The sequence below is a fragment of the Ranitomeya imitator genome, chromosome 5 (genome assembly GCF_032444005.1).
Source record: "Ranitomeya imitator isolate aRanImi1 chromosome 5, aRanImi1.pri, whole genome shotgun sequence".
Lineage (NCBI taxonomy): Eukaryota > Metazoa > Chordata > Amphibia > Anura > Dendrobatidae > Ranitomeya > Ranitomeya imitator.
The window spans coordinates 350,627,926-350,647,822 of record NC_091286.1 but is presented as its reverse complement, the minus strand read 5'-3'; the positions used below and the strand labels follow the sequence as shown (position 1 = coordinate 350,647,822).

At 43.4% G+C, this 19,897-nt stretch overlaps 1 protein-coding gene across 1 annotated transcript in view; it reads left to right on the top strand.

Moving 5' to 3' along the window:
- LOC138637623 (dynein axonemal heavy chain 5-like) overlaps nucleotides 1–19,897 on the top strand; it is a 569,265-nt gene that overhangs the window by 112,945 nt on the left and 436,423 nt on the right. Inside the window, exons 15-18 of the mRNA XM_069726456.1 lie at nucleotides 8,401–8,521; nucleotides 16,353–16,445; nucleotides 17,167–17,378; nucleotides 17,708–17,792. Coding sequence (XP_069582557.1) covers nucleotides 8,401–8,521; nucleotides 16,353–16,445; nucleotides 17,167–17,378; nucleotides 17,708–17,792 — 511 coding nt within the window. The remainder of the gene's footprint in view (nucleotides 1–8,400; nucleotides 8,522–16,352; nucleotides 16,446–17,166; nucleotides 17,379–17,707; nucleotides 17,793–19,897) is intronic.

Here is a 19,897-nt window from a genome sequence, read left to right as displayed (position 1 = left end):
ATTCAGCAAAGATAAGTGTCTGGTTTTTGTTTCTGTGACACACATGCTGTGTGCTTAATAATTCTGTGCTATTCATTTGTTTTCTCTTGTCCAGCTTAGACTGTGTCAGTGTTTTCTCAGTCTTGTTGGATTCTCTGGAGTTGCAGATATACGCTCCACATCTTTAGTTAGATGGTGGAGTTTTTTGTATTTTCTGCTGTGGATATTTTTGGAAGGATTTTAATACTGACCGCTTAGTATTCTGTCCTATCCTTTCCTATTTTAGCTAGAGTGGCCTCTTTTGCTAAATCCTGTTTCCTGCCTGCGTGTGTCTTTTCCTCTACTACTCACAGTCAATATTTGTGGGGGGCTGCCTATCCTTTGGGGTTCTGCTCTGAGGCAAGGTAGAATTCCTATTTCCATCTGTAGGGGTATTTAGTCCTCCGGCTGTGTCGAGGTGTCTAGGATTTGTTGGGCCCACCCCACGGCTATTTCTAGTTGCGGTGTTAAGTTCAGGATTTGCGGTCAGTATAGTTTACACCAACTCCAGAGAAAGTTCCATGCGGCTCCAAGGTCACCGGATCATAACACATCCCCCACCACCATCATTGCCTCCCCCACCACCATCCTTGCCCATCACCTCCATCATTGCCTCCCGCCACCACCATCATTGCCCATTTCATCACCTCCATCACTGCCTCCCACCACCACCATTGCCCATCACCTCCATTATTGCCTCTCCCCCACCACCATAATTGTCCATCACCTCCATCATTCCCTCCCCCCACCACCATTGCCCATTTCCTCACCTCCATCATTGCCTCCCACCACCACCATTGCTCATCACCACCATCATTGCCTCCCCCCACCACCATCATTGCCCATCACCTCCATCATTGCCTTCCCACCATCATTGCCTATCACCTCCATCATTGCCTCCCATACCATCAACAATATCACCTCCATCACCTCCCCTCACCCTCATTGCCCATCACCTATATCATTCCCTCCCTCACCATGATTACCCATCACCTCCATCATTGTCTCCCCCACCATCACTGCCCATCACTTCCATCATTGCCTCCCTTCTCCTCCATCATTGCCTCTCCACCACCACCACCATTGCCCATCACCTCCATCATTGCCTCCCCTCACCCTCATTGATCATCACCTCCATCATTCCCTCCCTCACCATGATTGCCCATCACCTCCATCATTGTCTCCCCCACCATCACTGCCCATCACTTCCATAATTGCATCCCCTCACCTCCATCATTGCCTCCCCACCACCATCATTGCCCATCACCTCCATCATTGTCTCCCCCAACCACCATCATTGCCCATCACCTCCATCATTGTCTCCCCCCACCAATATCATTGTCCCTCAACACACACAGCTCACCGCAGCTCATCACACACACACACACACACACACACACACCCTCACACACACACACTCTCTCACAAACACACACACTCTCTCTCTCACACACACACACACACACTCTCTCTCTCTCTCTCTCTCTCCTCTCTCTCACTCTCACTCTCACACACACACACACGCAGGCAGGCACACGCAGGCACGCAGCACAGCTCACCTCCCCGCAGCAGCAGCTCATTCCAGCAGCCTCTTCCTCGCTGGATTCCTGGAAGCTTTCTGACTGAGACAACAGCACGCTGAATGATGACGTCATCCAGCTGGGCTGCCTCCTCAGACAGGAAGCAGGACGCCGGGAGGTGAGCTGCTCTGTGAGTCTGTGTGCCTGCGTGTGTATGTGTGCGGTGCTGTGTGTGTGTGTGGGTGTGCGGTACTTTGTGAGTGTGTGTGTGTGGTGCGGCTTTACATGCGGGCAGTGTTAGCTGCACCCTGCTGCTAACGCTGCCCGCTATTTGAGAAATGGTATTCACGCCTCTTCCATGCCCATAGGGGCATGGGGAAGCGTGAATATTCATTTGGCTTTTCCAGCGGGGACAGGATTCGGTCTCCAGCTGCTGCTACTGGCACAGAGCAGGCCCCCTTGACTCAGGGGCCCTATAGCCACTGGCAAGGGGCCCTAGGCAGCTGCTGGCCAGTATGCCAGCAGGTGTCAGTGACTGGGCCCACCGGAGAATCCTCCAGTTCTCCGTTGGGCCAGTCCGAGCCTGTACTGTATAATGTACATGGTGTTTTACTACAAGCTGCTTATTACTATGCTGATTATGACTCTTATGAGCTACTTTCAGCTTAAATAAGCCATATTTGTGTAGTCATTATTGAGACAATAGAACTACTGTGAATTGTGCAAAGAGGGGTCTCAGCTTTATTACATTTTCAAATCTGTTTTACTCCTTTTTTCAACTTATGGTTGCTGTGAAATCTTGGGATAATAGAGAGAGTTGCACCTGTATTGTTTGAAAAATATCATCCCTTGAGTATGGTTTGTGGGATGTCATGAATAATGATGGTGTCATTTCTACCATGGGTAGTAATAAATCACTGAGAGAAAAATCAATTCTCTATCACATGCAGGAATGGAATACTTCAATATATAGGAAAAAGAGGCTTATACTGTGCTCCTTGCTGTGCTTTTATTTACATGATAGGCACATGACAATTTAAAATGAAAAGGTAATGAAAACAGTAGTGGACATTTATTGCTGCATTGACACCAGAAACTGGCTTCAAATAGTAGCAAATGATGATGCACGCCATATGTATGCTGTAGTTTGTGACTTTTTATTCTAATATTCTTCACTGTTCACAGCAGTTTTTTAAATATCTGTGGAGCAGAAGAGTTTAGCGTCACACAACCTGACAAATTTAATATCATTTACTCCAGATAGTGGTGTAAATTTTACTCATAGGAAAGAAAATATGCGGCACTCACCCCAATTCAGCAGTGAAAAGCGTGAATTTTAATGGAAAACATAAACAGATAAAAATCCGTTACATCAGGTAAGCAGGAGGGTGCGGTGTTGGAGCTTGGACCAAGCTCCAACACCGCACCCTCCTGCTTACCTGATGTTGTAACGGATTTTTATCTGTTTATGTTTTCCATTAAAATTCACGCTTTCCACTGCTGAATTGGGGTGAGTGTCGCATATTTTCTTTCCTATGTGTATATACGTTGGAGCTTGGACCAAGCTCCAACACCGCACCCTCCTGCTTACCTGATGTTGTAACGGATTTTTATCTGTTTATGTTTTCCATTAAAATTCACGCTTTCCACTGCTGAATTGGGGTGAGTGCCGCATATTTTCTTTCCTATGTGTATATACGAACTATTGGTTTTCATTTAGTATGCTGAGCACCAATACCCCCTAGCATGCGTGACGCCTAGCGCTCTGGATCCTACATTTTTTGTCCTGGCTTCTGAAAGTGGTATCGCTCTAGTGCCGTCCTGTTCTACAATTCTATGCGGTATGTAAATTTTACTGCATTTGTTTTGCACATACAGCAAGCAATGCGCCTGAGGCACCTACCTATTAGCAAATCAGGCATACCAATGTGCTTTTTATTAAAACCATCATAAAGTACAGAAAGCAAAGACCTGGCCCTAATAAATCTCCCCCAGGGTTTTAATTTCAGTACTGGGGTTTCACATCCAGCCAGAGAATGATTAATGTAGATGAGTCTGAAAATCTGCTTAATTCTTTCAATTTACTTCTTGTTCTGGGATGGATGTGAAACCAAGAGATGGGACCCACATCAATCCAGCATTTATAGCAAATCTATAGACTATGTCTAAAGGTGCAATATCTCTTATGCTCAGACTTTTTTTTGTAGCGTTTTAAAACATTACGGCCAGGGTCACACTTAATAATAATAATCTTTATTTATATAGCGCCAGCATATACCGCAGTGCTTTACAGTTTCAAACAAACAGTAATAAGTAACAACCTTAACAATACAATAATTAAAGCAAAATAAGATGACACTGCTCGTGAGAGCTTACACTCTACAATGAGGTGGGGGAGATCCAAAGTACAGGTGTGTATTTGTAATTATGTATTTACAATGATGGTCCAGCCATCTTCAGGGGATGGGGTATGGATGGAAGTAGTGAATGGGCTACACACACACGCAAACGTAAAATGAATTTGATTAGGTAATGTGATAGGTCGATCTGAACAAATGAGTTTTGAGCGAGCGTCTAAAACTATGTAAATTGTGGATGGTCCTAATTTCTTGAGGTAGAGCATTCCAGAGGATTGGCACAGCACGAGAGAAGTCTTGGAGATGGGAGTGGGAGGTACGGATTAGTGCAGAGGTTAGTCGAAAGTCGTTTGCAGAGGGCAGCGGTCGGTTAGGCCGATAGACTGAAATGAGGGAGGTAATGTAAGGGGGTGCCGCACTGTGGAGAGCTTTGTGGGTGAGAATAAGTACTTTGAATTGGATCCTATAATGAATGGGCAGCCAGTGTAACGACTGGCGAAGAGTGGACACGTCTGAATACCAATTAGCTAGATGGACAACCCTGGCTGCTGCATTAAGGATAGACTGGAGAGGGGAAAGTCGAGTAAGGAGGAGGCCAATTAATAAAGCATTGCAGTAGTCCAGGCAGGAGTGGATCAGGGCGACAGTGAGGGTTTTTGTTGTTTCCATGGTGAGAAAAGGGCGGATTCTAGAGATGTTCTTTAGGTGTAAGCGGCAAGAGCGAGCAAGAGATTGTATATGGGATGTGAAGTAGAGATCGGAATCAAACATAATACCCAGACAGCACGCCTGCTGCCGGGGTGAAATTATGGTGACACCCACAGAGAGGGAAATGTCAGATTTAAGGAGGCTGGTAGATGGCGGGAGCAGAAGAAGTTCAGTTTTGGAGAGGTTGAGTTTCAGATAGAGAGCGGACATGATGTTGGAAACAGCGGACAGACAGTCACTGGCGTTCTGTAGTACAGTGGGGGTAAAGTCAGGGGATGACGTGTATAGTTGCGTGCCATCAGTGTAAAGATGGTACTGAAAGCCAAATCTGCTGATGGTCAGTCCACTTGGGGCCGTGTAGAGTGAGAAGAGAAGGGGGCCAAGGACTGAGCCCTGAGGTACTCCGACAGTGAGAGGAAGAGGAGATGAAGTGGAGCCAGCAAACAAAACACTGAAGGAGCGATCAGATAGGTAGGAAGAGAACCAGGAGAGAGCAGTGTCCTTAATGCCTAGTGACTGTGGCCTAGAGAGTAGGAGATGGTGGTCAACAATGTTGAAAGCTGCAGAAAGGTCAAGAAGAATGAGCAGAGAGTGGTCACCATTGCATTTTGCTGTCAGAAGGTCATTGGTCACTATGATGAGTGCAGTTTCTGTTAAATGTAGGGGGCAGAAGCCGGACTGTGAAGGGTCTAGGAGGTAGTGAGTGGAGAGGTAACAGGTAAGGCGTGAGTAGAGTAGGCACTCCAAGATTATAGAGATGAAGGGGAGATTGGAGACTGGTCTGTAGTTATTTATGCAGGATGGATCGAGAGAGAGTTTCTTTAATAATGGAGTAATGATAAAGTGTTTGAAGGAAGATGGGAACATGCCTGAGGAGAGGGAGAGATTAACGATTGTAGTTAAGTGAGTTGTGACGACTGGAGAGAGGGACTGGAGGAGATGAGAGGGAATGGGGTCAGTAGAGCATGTAGTCGAATGAGAAGAAGAATAGAGGAGGCTGGAGACTTCTTCTTCTGTGATGGGATCAAATGTGAAGAGTGGGCCAGGGGAAATGCAGGGGGGGATGGGAGTCACTGAACTTGGTGGTTGGGAGCGGATTTCCTGATGGATGTTATCTATTTTCTCTATAAAGTGGGAGGCCAGGTCATCAGCACAAATGTATGTGATAGGGGCTTGTGTTTTTGGCCCGAGGAGGGAGTGAAAGGTGTCAAAAAGTTTCTTGGGGTTGTTGGATAGTAAAGAGATCAGGGTGGTGTAGTAGGTCTGTTTGGCGAAGTGAAGGGCAGAGTTATAGGTTTTTAACATAAATTTGAAGTGGATGAAGTCTTCTGGTGTGCGAGTTTTCCTCCATAAGCGTTCAGCACTCCTAGAGCATTGTTGGAGAAATTGAGTTTGTGATGTGAGTTAGGGCTGTTTCACTCTGTGTTTGGAGGTTCTGAGGGTAAGGGGTGCTACTTGGTCCAGGGTGCTTCTGAGAGTGTCATTGTAGTAGTGCACAGCCAGATCGGGACAGGAAAAAGAGGAGATTGGGGACAGAGATGAGTGTAGGGAGTCTGAAAGTGTATGAGGGGTAATGGCTTGGTAGATTTCTGAATGTATGGTAGGTAGGAGTGTGCTGGGGTAGGTGAGGATTTGTGAGCGTGAAGGAGAGAATGTTCTGGTCAGAGAGGGGAAGTGGGAGATTGAACAGAGCTGGACAAAGACCAGGTCAAGGGTGTTGCCATCCTTGTGTATCTCAGACTTTGAGAGCTGTGAGAGGCCGAGAGAAGTGGTTAGTAATAGAAGCTGGGACACAGATGTGGAAGTGGGGCTGCTGATGGGGATGTTGGAGTCTACCAGGATAAGGGTTGGGAGTTCTGAGGACATAAAGTATGGCAACCAGGCTGAGAAATGGTCCATGAAGTGGGTGGGTGAGCCTGGGGGCTGGTGTTATGATCTGGTAATTCAGTACCACAATGGACATAGAAGTCAGAGCACATACAGTGACCTGACAATAACCAAAAACATAGAACGAGCTCTGAGACGTGGGAACTCTGCTGACCGCAATCCCTAATCCTCTCCAACCACACTAGAGGCAGCCGTGGATTGCGCCTAACGCTCCCTATGCAACTCGGCACAGCCTGAGAAACTAGCTAGCCTGAAGATAGAAAAATAGCCTACCTTGCCTCAGAGAAATACCCCAAAGGAAAAGGCAGCCCCCACATATAATGACTGTGAGTTAAGATGAAAAGACAAACGTAGAGATGAAATAGATTTAGCAAAGTGAGGCCCGACTTTCTGAACAGAGCGAGGATAGGAAAGGTAACTTTGCGGTCAACACAAAACCCTACAAACAACCACGCAAAGGGGGCAAAAAGACCCTCCGTACCGAACTAACGGCACAGAGGTACACCCTCTGCGTCCCAGAGCTTCCAGCAAGCAAGAAAAAAAACAAATAAGCAAGCTGGACAGAAAAAATCAGCAAACAAATAGCAAAAGCGGAACTTAGCTATGCAGAGCAGCAGGCCACAGGAACGATCCAGGAGGAAACAGGTCCAATACTAGAACATTGACTGGAGGGGGGATGAGGTGGTGAATGTGGATGGCAAGGGAACATAAGGGGATAGGAATAAAGCACATGGATATAAGAGCAGAGTGTGGGATACCTGACTCCTGCACTGACTAACTGCCATAGAGTAACTGATTTTAGCTTGATGCTTAGCTAATGCGATGCTTTGCTGAATGCGTGTGACCCCACATATGCGTGCACCCCTAAGAATGAATCTAAATTTATGGGCCCCCAGTCCAGGGAGAGGAGAGCGGGATTATGGTAGCTGGTTTGTTATAAATTAGTGACAGCTGCTCAACACATCCTGGTGTGGAGAAGATGATGAAATACGCCGCCCTGATTACATCTCTATACTATAGCCCCTCTCCTGAGATAACATCTACAGAGATCCCCCTCCCCGGATCTACAACAGTAAGAGATTCCCCCCGGATCTACAACTGTAAGTACCAGGAACCATGTAACTGATGAATTCTAGCAAAGGAGTTGAATGACATGGCTGCTTGCTGACATTGAATGGAGTGAAAAGACATGCATGGTAGTTCAGTTCAGAGGTTGAATGACACTTGCGAGTGCAATGCGAGAAACTCACACGAGTCTCTCACATCAATACCCGGCACTGCCGCCGACACTCGGGACCGGAGTGCTTAGCTGCATAGAAATACATGCAGCTGCACGCCCCGATCCCGAGTGGCGGCGGCAGTGCCAGGTATTGATGCGCGAGTTTCTCGCATTGCACTCGCAAATGTGACCCCGGCCTACATAAGATGCTGGGCATCTTTCATCTGTGTTTTTGGGCTACTCATAGAATTCTTTATTTAGGTGGAAAATGCCAGACGAATGGTCACATCTTTGAACCACTTTGCCTCTTTTGATGCCTTAAGTTGTTAAAAGGAAATCAAAAGACTGAACATCTGAACAGACGTTTTGACATAAAAATGCATGTGTACAATATTTTCATCATTTTTAGTGCGCTTTTTCAAATGGATTTCAGAGCCGGCCAACCCCCTGAAAAAACCTTAATGTGAAAATTCCCTAAAATATGACTAACCCTTTAAACGAACATTTAAAGGTCAAGGTCTTAAAATCAGTAGGGGATACTGAAAATAATAAGACTATAAATATTTGCACAATACGTGTATACAACTACCGGTAATATGCAAAATAATTGCTCACAACTTATGTGGTTTGTTATGCTTTTTTTTATCAATAACCTATATTAAGAGATCAAATTTTCCTTTTGTTTCTGCAGGTTTTCTATTGTCAGCCAAAGGCAAGGGATACAGCACATTGTCAATGAGTGCTATGTGGAGGTATTCGACTGGTTTTACCTTGAACTCAAAGACGTTCAAAAAGAATATGAGACTTTTAAGGTAAAATTTTACTTTTCATTGTAATCAAATCCCATAATAGTAGACAACTCGTATTACTCTGGTTAACGAACTTTTTCTGGCAAAAGGTTTTAAACATATTTTAAGTCAATTTTGGCTGCTGATTACAAATATGAACTCCGTTTTGGCTATCACATCAGGATTTCGAGATATTTTCAATTTTTGATGAAAATTACTCCTAATGTTTTATGATAAAAACACATGATTTTCGGTACTACATTATGTATATTTTTAATCAAGGAATAACAAAGATTACAAAGTCTATTTACAGCAAATCAAATAATACTTACAGAATTAAACTTCAAAATATAAAAACACATATACAGTGGGGCAAAAAAGTATTTAGTCATTCAGCAATAGTGCAAGTTCCACCACTTAAAAAGATGAGAGGCGTCTGTAATTTACATCATAAGTAGACTTCAACTATGGGAGACAAATTGAGAAGAAAAAAAATCCAGAAAATCACATTGTCTGTTTTTTTATCATTTCTTTTGCATGTTATGGTGGAAAATAAGTATTTTGTCAGAAACAAACAATCAATATTTCTGACTCTCACAGACCTGTAACTTCTTCTTTAACAGTCTCCTCTTTCCTCCACTCATTACCTGTAGTAATGGCACCTGTTTAAACTTGTTATCAGTATAAAAAGACACCTGTGCACACCCTCAAACAGTCTGACTCCAAACTCCAATATGGTGAAGACCAAAGAGCTGTCAAAGGACACCAGAAACAAAATTGTAGCCCTGCACCAGGCTGGGAAGACTGAATCTGCAATAGCCAACCAGCTTGGAGTGAAGAAATCAACAGTGGGAGCAATAATTAGAAAATGGAAGACATACAAGACCACTGATAATCTCCCTCGATCTGGGGCTCCACGCAAAATCCCACCCCGTGGGGTCAGAATGATCACAAGAACGGTGAGCAAAAATCCCAGAACCACGCGGGGGGACCTAGTGAATGAACTGCAGAGAGCTGGGACCAATGTAACAAGGCCTACCATAAGTAACACACTACGCCACCATGGACTCAGATCCTGCAGTGCCAGAAGTGTCCCACTGCTTAAGCCAGTACATGTCCGGGCCCGTCTGAAGTTTGCTAGAGAGCATTTGGATGATCCAGAGGAGTTTTGGGAGAATGTCCTATGGTCTGATGAAACCAAACTGGAACTGTTTGGTAGAAACACAACTTGTCGTGTTTGGAGGAAAAAGAATACTGAGTTGCATCCATCAAACACCATACCTACTGTAAAGCATGGTGGTGGAAACATCATGCTTTGGGGCTGTTTCTCTGCAAAGGGGCCAGGACGACTGATCCCGGTACATGAAAGAATGAATGGGGCCATGTATCGTGAGATTTTGAGTGCAAACCTCCTTCCATCAGCAAGGGCATTGAAGATGAAACCTGGCTGGGTCTTTCAACATGACAATGATCCAAAGCACACCACCAGGGCAACAAAGGAGTGGCTTCGTAAGAAGCATTTAAAGGTCCTGGAGTGGCCTAGCCAGTCTCCAGATCTCAACCCTATAGAAAACCTTTGGAGGGAGTTGAAAGTCCGTGTTGCAAAGCGAAAAGCCAAAAACATCACTGCTCTAGAGGAGATCTGCATGGAGGAATGGGCCAACATACCAACAACAGTGTGCGGCAACCTTGTGAAGACTTACAGAAAACGTTTGACCTCTGTCATTGCCAACAAAGGATATATTACAAAGTATTGAGATGAAATTTTGTTTCTGACCAAATACTTATTTTCCACCATAATATGCAAATAAAATGTTAAAAAAACAGACAATGTGATTTTCTGGATTTTTTTTTCTCAGTTTGTCTCCCATAGTTGAGGTCTACCTATGATGTAAATTACAGACGCCTCTCATCTTTTTAAGTGGTGGAACTTGCACTATTGCTGACTGACTAAATACTTTTTTGCCCCACTGTATATGGCACACAGATGAATGATAAATGGCAGTTATTTGAACTTTCTTTTCTTGGCTCATCTTTCATGTACAGCTTCTGGGTTGTCTCTCATCAAGCTCCAGCAATAGTCAGCCATAATATGTGAGTCCCACCGGCCGTGATACCGTTCTTCCATTGTTTTAATGTCCTGATGAAAACGCTCCCCTTGTTCCTCGCTCACATCCCCAAGGTTCTCTGGAAAAAAGTCCAAATAGCTGTGTAAATAGGGAATCTTGATACTCATTCTACATCCAAGATTTTGCAGACTCATTAGTAGCTCTTCCACAATCTCTTCATAGTTGTCGGCTTTCTTATTCCCTAGAAAATTCAGCACCACATTACAAAAATTCATTCCAAGCTCTTTCTTCTGTCTCATTCATTGATGTGATAAAATTTGGGTCTCTCATAAGTGTTCTTATTTGAGGTCCATCAAATATTCCAGCCTTTTTCTTCTCTTCACTAAGACCAGGACAAGTTGAACATATATAGTTAAAGCATTCTCCACTGTGATTGAGAGCTTTGACGAACTGCTTCATCAATCCAAGTTTTATGTGTAAGGGAGGAAAGACAATGTCCTTCCTATCCACTAGAGGATCATGGATGACATTCTTATCGCCAGATGCCAAACTCTGTCACTGAGGCCATTCAGTTTTCACCCAATGCTCTGCTGTAGCTCTACTGTCCCAGTAGCACAGAAAACAAGGGTGTTATAATAACAAATGGGAATTATGCATGTTCAAAGAAAACAAAGATATTCTCACATTTATTGGGAGGCTAAATGAAAACTAAATTTACCTTAGTGAACCGTATAACACTGACACTTTTCATACATTACTTATATTTATCATGGAATTCATGAAAATGGGCTATATACCTATAGCGCAAAAACGTGATGGGATAGAGAAATTATAAGATCAGATTTGAATTCAGCACCCTCAAATTAGTCTAAAACTGTTCTTAAAGTCCATGCCAGAATTTTTTTTTTTTTGTAAACCAGTGCTATATATCTTTTAATGATGGAGAATGAAAATATTGCTCTGCAGTATAACTACCATTTATCTATCTGGATGTATTCCAGCCTTTTTTCTGATGGGCATCTATGTATCATAGTGCCATCTAGGTCATTACTTGGTCTGCTAGGATGAGGGTATACCATTTGATCACTCCCTACTTTTCCATCATTAATTGTTGTTGTACTTAACAATCGTGTTCTTGATTTATTGAGTTATGTATTGTTTCACTGGCTGGAACATTATTTAGATTTGGATACATTGTGTTTATTGAGTTTCCTATAGTTATTTATGATTATTAATTGTGATCATGTTATTGATTTTTGTATGTATATTAATTTGCTAGCTAAATATGTACAATATGTTGTAACCGAGAAGAGATTTTAGTGGCTTTATTATATGATAATTATTGGAGTTTGTTCATTTAAAGGGAATTTGTCAGCAGCTTTTTGCTATGTAAACCGAGAGCAGCAGGGGCAGAGACCCTGATTCCAGTGATTTGTCACTTAACCTGTGTTTTACTGTTACAATACAATCAGAGTTTTATCAGGTGGAGATTATCACTACAGGACTGCGTTCTTGTTCAACTCCACCCTCTCCCCTGTACACAGAATGCTGCCAATTGGAGGCGAGGATATACACACCTCAACATTCTGAGCTCTGCTAGTACCGCAGCAAAAAAACTGTGATTCACAACTGCTGCATCCAGTAAGATAAGTGATACCTCACTGGAATCAAGATCTCTGTTCCTATGTCATGCTGCTCTCAGATTACATAGCAGACAACTGCTGAGAGACTCCCTATAACAATGTGGTTTTAAATGGTTTCATCTTTTTTATCATGTTTTTATTTTGGATACTAATAAAATACTATTTTTTATACATTTTGGTTGTTCCTAATTTAATCATTTTTGTTATATCTTTGTTTTTTTATAACTGTATTTGTACACCAGTCCTTGCACATTCCATATTATTGCTATGTTTGGTGCCCTCCTGTGTTCTCTTTTAGCTTAACTGGTTTTTACTTAGATAAGGTGTTCTGCAGAAGAAACGCACTAAAAACACAAAAAATCCACACAATTTTAAATATAACTTTGTGTCTAGCCAAATATCAGGGAGTATCATAAACAAATCAGCCTTATTTAACCTCTTAACGACCATTGTGCTGCCCAGCTACCAAAATTCCAGTGGGTGGCAGCTGTACATGACAGCTGCCACCCTGCGATATCGTCCCTGGAGCCGATTGGGGCTGACTAACCCCCTTAAATATGGCTTTTAATCGCGAAAACGGTATCTGTTTAAAAGGGGATAAAAAGACACCTTATTGCAGGATCCAGCCCTGCCAATTATTGCTGTGGTATCCTGCGTTCAGTCATCTGACAGTGTATGGTGGCTTGTGAGATCCAGCTATAAATAGGCTCTCCCAGACACAGTCACTGACTTAGTGACAGGTCTCTGGCAAAGCAATACATGAGCATGGCAGTGCATGAGACCAAAGATCAGAGTAAAATTTATATATGTCCCACAGTGAGACTAAGTAAATTAGTCACTGCAGCCATAGATAAATTCATTGAGATGTGCAATTTCTCTTTTGGGGTTTTTCTGGTGTTCTGGCACCTTCAAGGCTCCGCAAATGTCACCCGCAAACTACTGTAGCAAAATTTGTGCTCCAAAAGTAAAATAGCATGCCTTCCTTCTCAGCCTTGATGTGTGGCCTAAGCTCCCATACTCATCTGTGAGGAAAATGGACTAGTATAATCTGATAAAAAATCAGATTGCACTATGGCCAATGTTAAGCTATGAGTCAAAGCTCATCTGCGATTTTTTTTTGTCAGCTGAAATTGGACTGAGAAAAAAATTGCTGCGATTGTCCTTTTATCTCGGACAAGACATGGCAATGCAAGTCAATGGGTGTGAGAAAAAAATTGCACTGCACTCAGACCATGTGAATGCCATCCGATTTTTACACCTCAATGTCTTTTGAAAAATCGGCAATCTATCTACATTGTACAGTAAAATCACAGCGTGACCCGACACAATACAATAGATAGAATAGTTATAGATACATAGAATAGATAGATATAATGATATCGGTCACATATATAATTAGTACAGTGCTTTTGTAGCTTACTGTACATGTGTTTTTTTAATTACTAAATTATTTTCTGAATAAACGGAGCGGGATCCCCCGACATTTTATTAACCAGCAGAGGGAAAGCAGACAGCTGGGGTCAGATGTTTATAGCCTGGGAAAGAGGTAATACCCATGGAGCCTCCAAGGCTATTAATATAATCTCACAGTTGTATATTTAGCCTTTCCTAGTTAATAAAATGGGGGACCTCCCCAAAACTGATGTCGGGTCCTCCTATATTTAATAACCAGCAAAGGCTAGGCAGACATCTGTTGGCTGATATTAATAGCCTTGGAAGAGGCCCCCTCCTAGATTATAAAAATCAGCTTTCAGCCACCCCTTAAATGGCACATTTGTAAGATGCACCAAATCTGGCACTTAGTCTCACTCTTACTACTTGCCCTGGTGCAGTGGCCAGTGGGGTGATAGTTGAGGGGGTTGATGTCACCTTTTTATTGTCAGGTGACATAAAGCCCAGAGGTTAGTAATAGAGAGGCGTCTATAAGATGTCCCTATTACTAACCGCATAGTGATATTGTATTAAAAAAACACACACTATGAATAAAGATCTTTAAATGAAAAAATGACAGAATCCTTTAATTAATCTAAATTAAAACATACTCCATTAATCGCCCAATCCACTGATGCCATTGTCCCCTGTAACAGAATTAAAATAATAAACAAAATTCCTCACCTGTCCACCAAGAAGATAATATTCCACTTGACCGGTCTAGCTCTGTTACATCTAGGTTGCATGATGTGACTATACAGTCTGCCATCCAGCAGAGAAAGTTACCATGCTTGTGGTGCCATCCGGAAGGTCCGGAGAGTTCACAGCCAATTAACTCAGTTCAACTCACTGACATCAGTGCGAGTGGCATTAGAACTTTTCCAATGGCGCTTGCACTGATGTCAGTAAGTTTAACTCAGTTCATTGGCTGTGAACTCCCAGCCTAACATAAAGTACAATGTGTCACAAAAAAGCAATCTTAGGCCATGTTCACACAGTGCGTTTTTTTCTGCGGAACCGCAGCGTTTTTGCCGCTGCGGTTCCGCAGCTGTTTTCCATGCAGGGTACAGTACAATGTACCCTATGGAAAACAGGAACCACTGTGCATATGATGCGGGAATCGGGAAAAAAAGCCGCGCTGAATAGCCGCGGTAAAAAAGTAGTACCATGTCACTTCTTTTTTCGGAGCCGCAGCGGTTCTGCACCCATAGACCTCCATTGTGAGGTCAAACCCGCAGTAAAACCCGCAGATCAAAAATATATCTGCGGGTTTTATTGCGGTTTGTGGTGCCGAACCGCTGCAGCAGGAAGTGCGGGGAAGCGGGCGGAAGTGCGTGGGCGGAGTGCGGCTGCCCCGATCCCCCCCCCCGTGCTCCGATGCCCCCCCCCGTGCTCCGATGCCCCCCCCGTGCCCTAATCTCCCCCCTTATACTTACCCGGCCTCCCGGTGTCCGTCCGGCCGTCTTCTCCCTGGGCGCCGCCATCTTGCAAAATGGCGGGCGCATGCGTAGTGCGCCCGCCGAATCTGCCGGCCGGCAGATTCGTTCCAAAGTGCATTTTGATCACTGAGATATAACCTATCTCAGTGATCAAAATAAAAAAAATAGTAAATGACACCCCCCCCCTTTGTCACCCCCATAAGTAGGGACAATAAAAAAAATTAAGAATTTTTTTTTTCCCACTAAGGTTAGAATAGGGGTAGGGTTAGGGTTAGGGTTAGGGGTAGGGGTAGGGTTAGGGGTAGGGTTAGGGTATTTTCAGCCATTTTAACCCTAAAAAACTTCCTAGAAAACACACAGATTCTGCATAGAAAACTGCATCAAAAAACGCATCAAAAAACGCATCAAAAAACGCACCAAAAAAAAGGACCTGCGTTTTCTGCAAAGAGCTGCGGTTTCAGTCCTGAAAAAAAAAGCATGGAAATCAGGAACGTGTGAACATACCCTTAGAGTCACTGAGTTACATTGATACATTCCAGAGTATTACCAAATGGAGTGACACTGGCCAGATTTAAAAGTTTTGCCCTGGTCATTAAGGTCAAAATTGGCTAGGTCGCTAAGAGGTTAAGACATGACACTCCAACATAAAATAGAAAACGCAGCGTCAAAACATGATAAAAATGCATGTAAAAAACACACTCAAAAACATTATGGAAATAACGCAAGTAACGTAATTTACCTAATGAGTGCAGAAATGCTGCAGCAAATCTGCACCATCAAATTATCACCAAAATCTCACAGTGGGAACATAGTTTTATTTAGGCACCATATGGAACCTACTGAATAATTAGTAGAATGGCAATATCAGTTTTGCACAAAATATATATATAAAAAATGACATATCTAGTCATGAGCACGCTCGGGTGACCTCCGAGTATTTTTTAGTGCTCGGAGATTTAGTTTTTAGCGCCACAGCTGAATGATTTACATCTGTTAGCCAGCATAAGTACATGTGGGGGTTGCCTGGTTGCTAGCAACCAGGCAACCCCCACATGTACTTATGCTGGCTAACAGATGTAAATCATTCAGCTGCGGCGCTAAAAACTAAAACTCCAAGCATTAAAAAATACTCGGAAGACACCCAAAGGTGCTCGGGAAATCTCGAGTAACGAGTATATTTGCTCATCACTAGACACATCCTCTTACTTCTGACATCAATGTATTCCCATTTTACAAAAAGTGCACTTTTGTTGTTTTTTTGTTTTTTTTTCAGGAAGATCCAGTTTTGCCAAAAAACATGCCACCTACAGTGGGAGCTATTGTCTGGTCAAGAAAGTTGATGTCACGGATTGAAAACACAATGAAGGTTAGAGTAAATGTGCACATACTTCTCTTTATCTGGTTACTTATCTATTAAAGTACATGAATAAGATAAAATTCTACACTATTTAAAATATCAGTTAATTGTAGACTGTGAGCCCTCGGGGGCAGGGTCCTATTTCCCCCTGTGCCAGTCAGTGACATGTTTTATTCATGGTTTGTACTTGTTGTTTGCTATGTACATCCCTTTTCATATGTAAAACACCATGAAATAAATGGCGACATAATAATAAATAATAATAATTGATATGCCTTTATTACAAACTAGATTGTGGCCCGATTCTAACGCATCGGGTATTCTAGAATATGCATGTCCCCGTAGTATATGGACAATGATGATTCCAGAATTCGCGGCAGACTGTGCCCATCGCTGATTGGTCGAGGCAACCTTTACGACATCATCGTCGCCATGGCAACCAATATGACATCTGCGTCGATACTGTGCCCGTCGCTAATTGGTCGAGGCGAGTTCGCGGCAGACTGTGCCTGTTGCTGATTGGTCGAGGCAACCTTTATGACATCATCGTCGCCATGCTGTGCCCGTCGCTGATTGGTCGAGGCCTGGCGGCCTCGACCAATCAGAGACGCGGGATTTCCAGGACAGACAGACAGACAGACAGAAAAACCCTTAGACAATTATATATATAGATAAGATACAGGTGCTCATGTTGTATCCACTTGACTTTCTTACTTGTTCCTTTTTTTAGGCATTTAAAAATGTGCGAATTGTAGCGACTTGTCTCACATATTTAGATACTGTCAAGCTGTACAATAAAATAGCTTCTGCCCTGTTGTTATATGAAGATGTGTGGTACCAGAGGTGGAAGTCACATATAGATAAAAGTCTGAATGGACTGAATTTGACATTACTTGTCCGGGATCCTGTTACACTGCAGCTTATGGTGAACACAGATATGAGGTAAGTGTAATGGCCTATCTACTATACTTCTATCATTGTGCACTATCAAGGGAGAGTCACACAGCCTCACAACTTGGATGAGGATCGCAACGCAATGCTCGGATTGGCTGTCGGATCTCCCGACAGGAGCATTACAACATGTATTCCTATGCAGCTGTCACACTCGGGTCAAGAGAGCCGACGGCCAGTCCGAGCATTTCATTGTGATGCTCATCTGAGATAGATGGCCGTCTGACTCTCGCCTCTGTGGAAACATTATTCCTTTTTTTATTGGTTTGTAAGTCGTCGATATATCTTTGTGATCTAAACTGTTATATTATTTATACTAGAATGTTCCAACTGATTGAAGAGACAAAATGGATGTTAAGATTTGGGATCCGTGTTCCGGAAGCAGCTGTGCTGGCTTTTCATCAGGTACCTAGCTAATGGACACGAGGTGTAACCGGCATGGCATATAGATGGGAAGCTTCAGATGACTGGAAATCTGCATTAAATGCAGTACATTCTGAATTTTATTCATCATTCTGCTTTGTGTAGTTACGTGCAGAAAACAGCTCTGGTAACTGTCTCATGTACAGTACATTCTACGAGAATGTACCGTGTGGCGCCCCAGGGTCCTGGTCATCACAGTAGCATTGCTTTCCTCGCGGGGAGAGTGATGTCACGCTTGGAGGCAAGGAAGGATAACTTTCACCAGGTAAACAGAAGCATGCAACATGTTAACACTCCAGGCCACAGGGGGGAGCTTTTGATCCTATTCCTAGGTGAGTCCCCTATATATATTGTGGTTTGGAGGGAAAGTTAGTTAGTTCCTGTCAGAGAGACAGAGGGAAAGGAAGCAGAGGGGCTGTGCAGCCACGAGAAAGTGCTGCAACTCCTGGACAGAGATAACACAGAAAGAAGAACAGATTGTAGTGAGCGTGTAGGAGAGAGAGGCACGGGCGAGTGACACCTGGGGAGGAAAGCAGTGATTGGACTGTCTTCCTGGCAAAGCGCAGACACCAGTAGCTGGAAGACCGAGGCTTTTGTGGGACTCTAAGACACATACTAGAAACCGACAGGACACCTGGATTATACATCATCTGTTCGCCCTAACTCCCAGGAGACACAGTGACACATAGAGCCCGGGTCGTGATAGAGACCCTGTAAAAAGGCTTGAGTCACCTGTCATGCAGGTATTGTCCTATCCTATATGGGGGACAGAGAGAACTGTGAGGACCTTATCTGAAGCCATAGGCAGTAAGGGACTACAATACCACCGCGCTTTAAGGAAGGCTTTAATCTCCACCTGGAAAAGGGGACTCCCAACTTGCTTCCAAGCCGGCCGGACCCTCCCTGTACCTGTAATCTGACTGGTGCCCTGGACTGCGGTCGCTTGAAGCTACAGTAAACCAGTTAAAATACTGCAGACCTGTGTCCTTGTTCTTTACTGCACCACTCACCATCTTCACCTATACACCGGAAGCCCTGGGGACCTAGTTCACCTCTGGGAAGTTATACCATCTAGCTGCCATACCATCACCCCAGAGGATCCCTTTATGCAGCGTCGGTCCCTATTGACCGAATACCACAGGTGGCGTCACTAACAAACTTTCTTCTCAAAACCCCTTTAAAGACATTCCCCTTTAATTGGGCCCCCAGGGCCACGGACTGGGTCGCAGCCACCGTGACATTCCCTTTAAGCACCGGACCCGGTACCGAATACCCCGCTGCCCTGGCGGGGCATACCATACAGCGATCGTGGTACTACTGTACATTGCGTGATGCAGGAAAAAACATTACATGATTTGTTGTTTTTCAAAACTGAATATTAAATTGTGTTCTCATAGAATGTTTTTTAGCATATTGCTCACATTTATTAATTTTACTCACTTCTACAGCTTCATTAATTCCACAGACATTATCGTCACTGTCCCCTGGGGGCTCACAATCTAGATTCCCTATCAGTGTGTCTTTGGAGTATGGGAAGAGACCGGCGAACCTGGAGGAAACCCACACAAACACGGGGAGAACATACAAACTCCTTGCAGATGTTGTCCTTGGTGGGATTTGACCCCAGCACTGCAAGACTGCCGTGCTAACCACCAAGCCAACTTGCTGTCCATTGAATGTTCTGGCCCCAATTCATCATTGTCTTCTGGTATTCACTCTCGTTTTATGCGTCCGATTCATAAAAATACTGAAAGAGAGTCACAAATTTTGTGAGAAGTCAAAAGTGGGCTTGTTTACCTGTCATCAACCATTTATGGGACTTTTTGAAGAAAAAGTTGCATCTTTTTCAAAATGTTGCAAAAGATGGTACTTTTTACTCCACGTGCAAATGTACTGCAATTGAATGTAATCAAGAAATTACTAATTTTTATTTGTTAAAGATGTGGAAAGATGATAGATAGATATGGGATAGATAGATAGATAGATAGATAGATATGGGATAGGTAGATAGATAGATAGATAGATAGATAGATAGATAGATAGATAGATAGATAGATAGATAGATATGGGATAGATAGATAGATAGA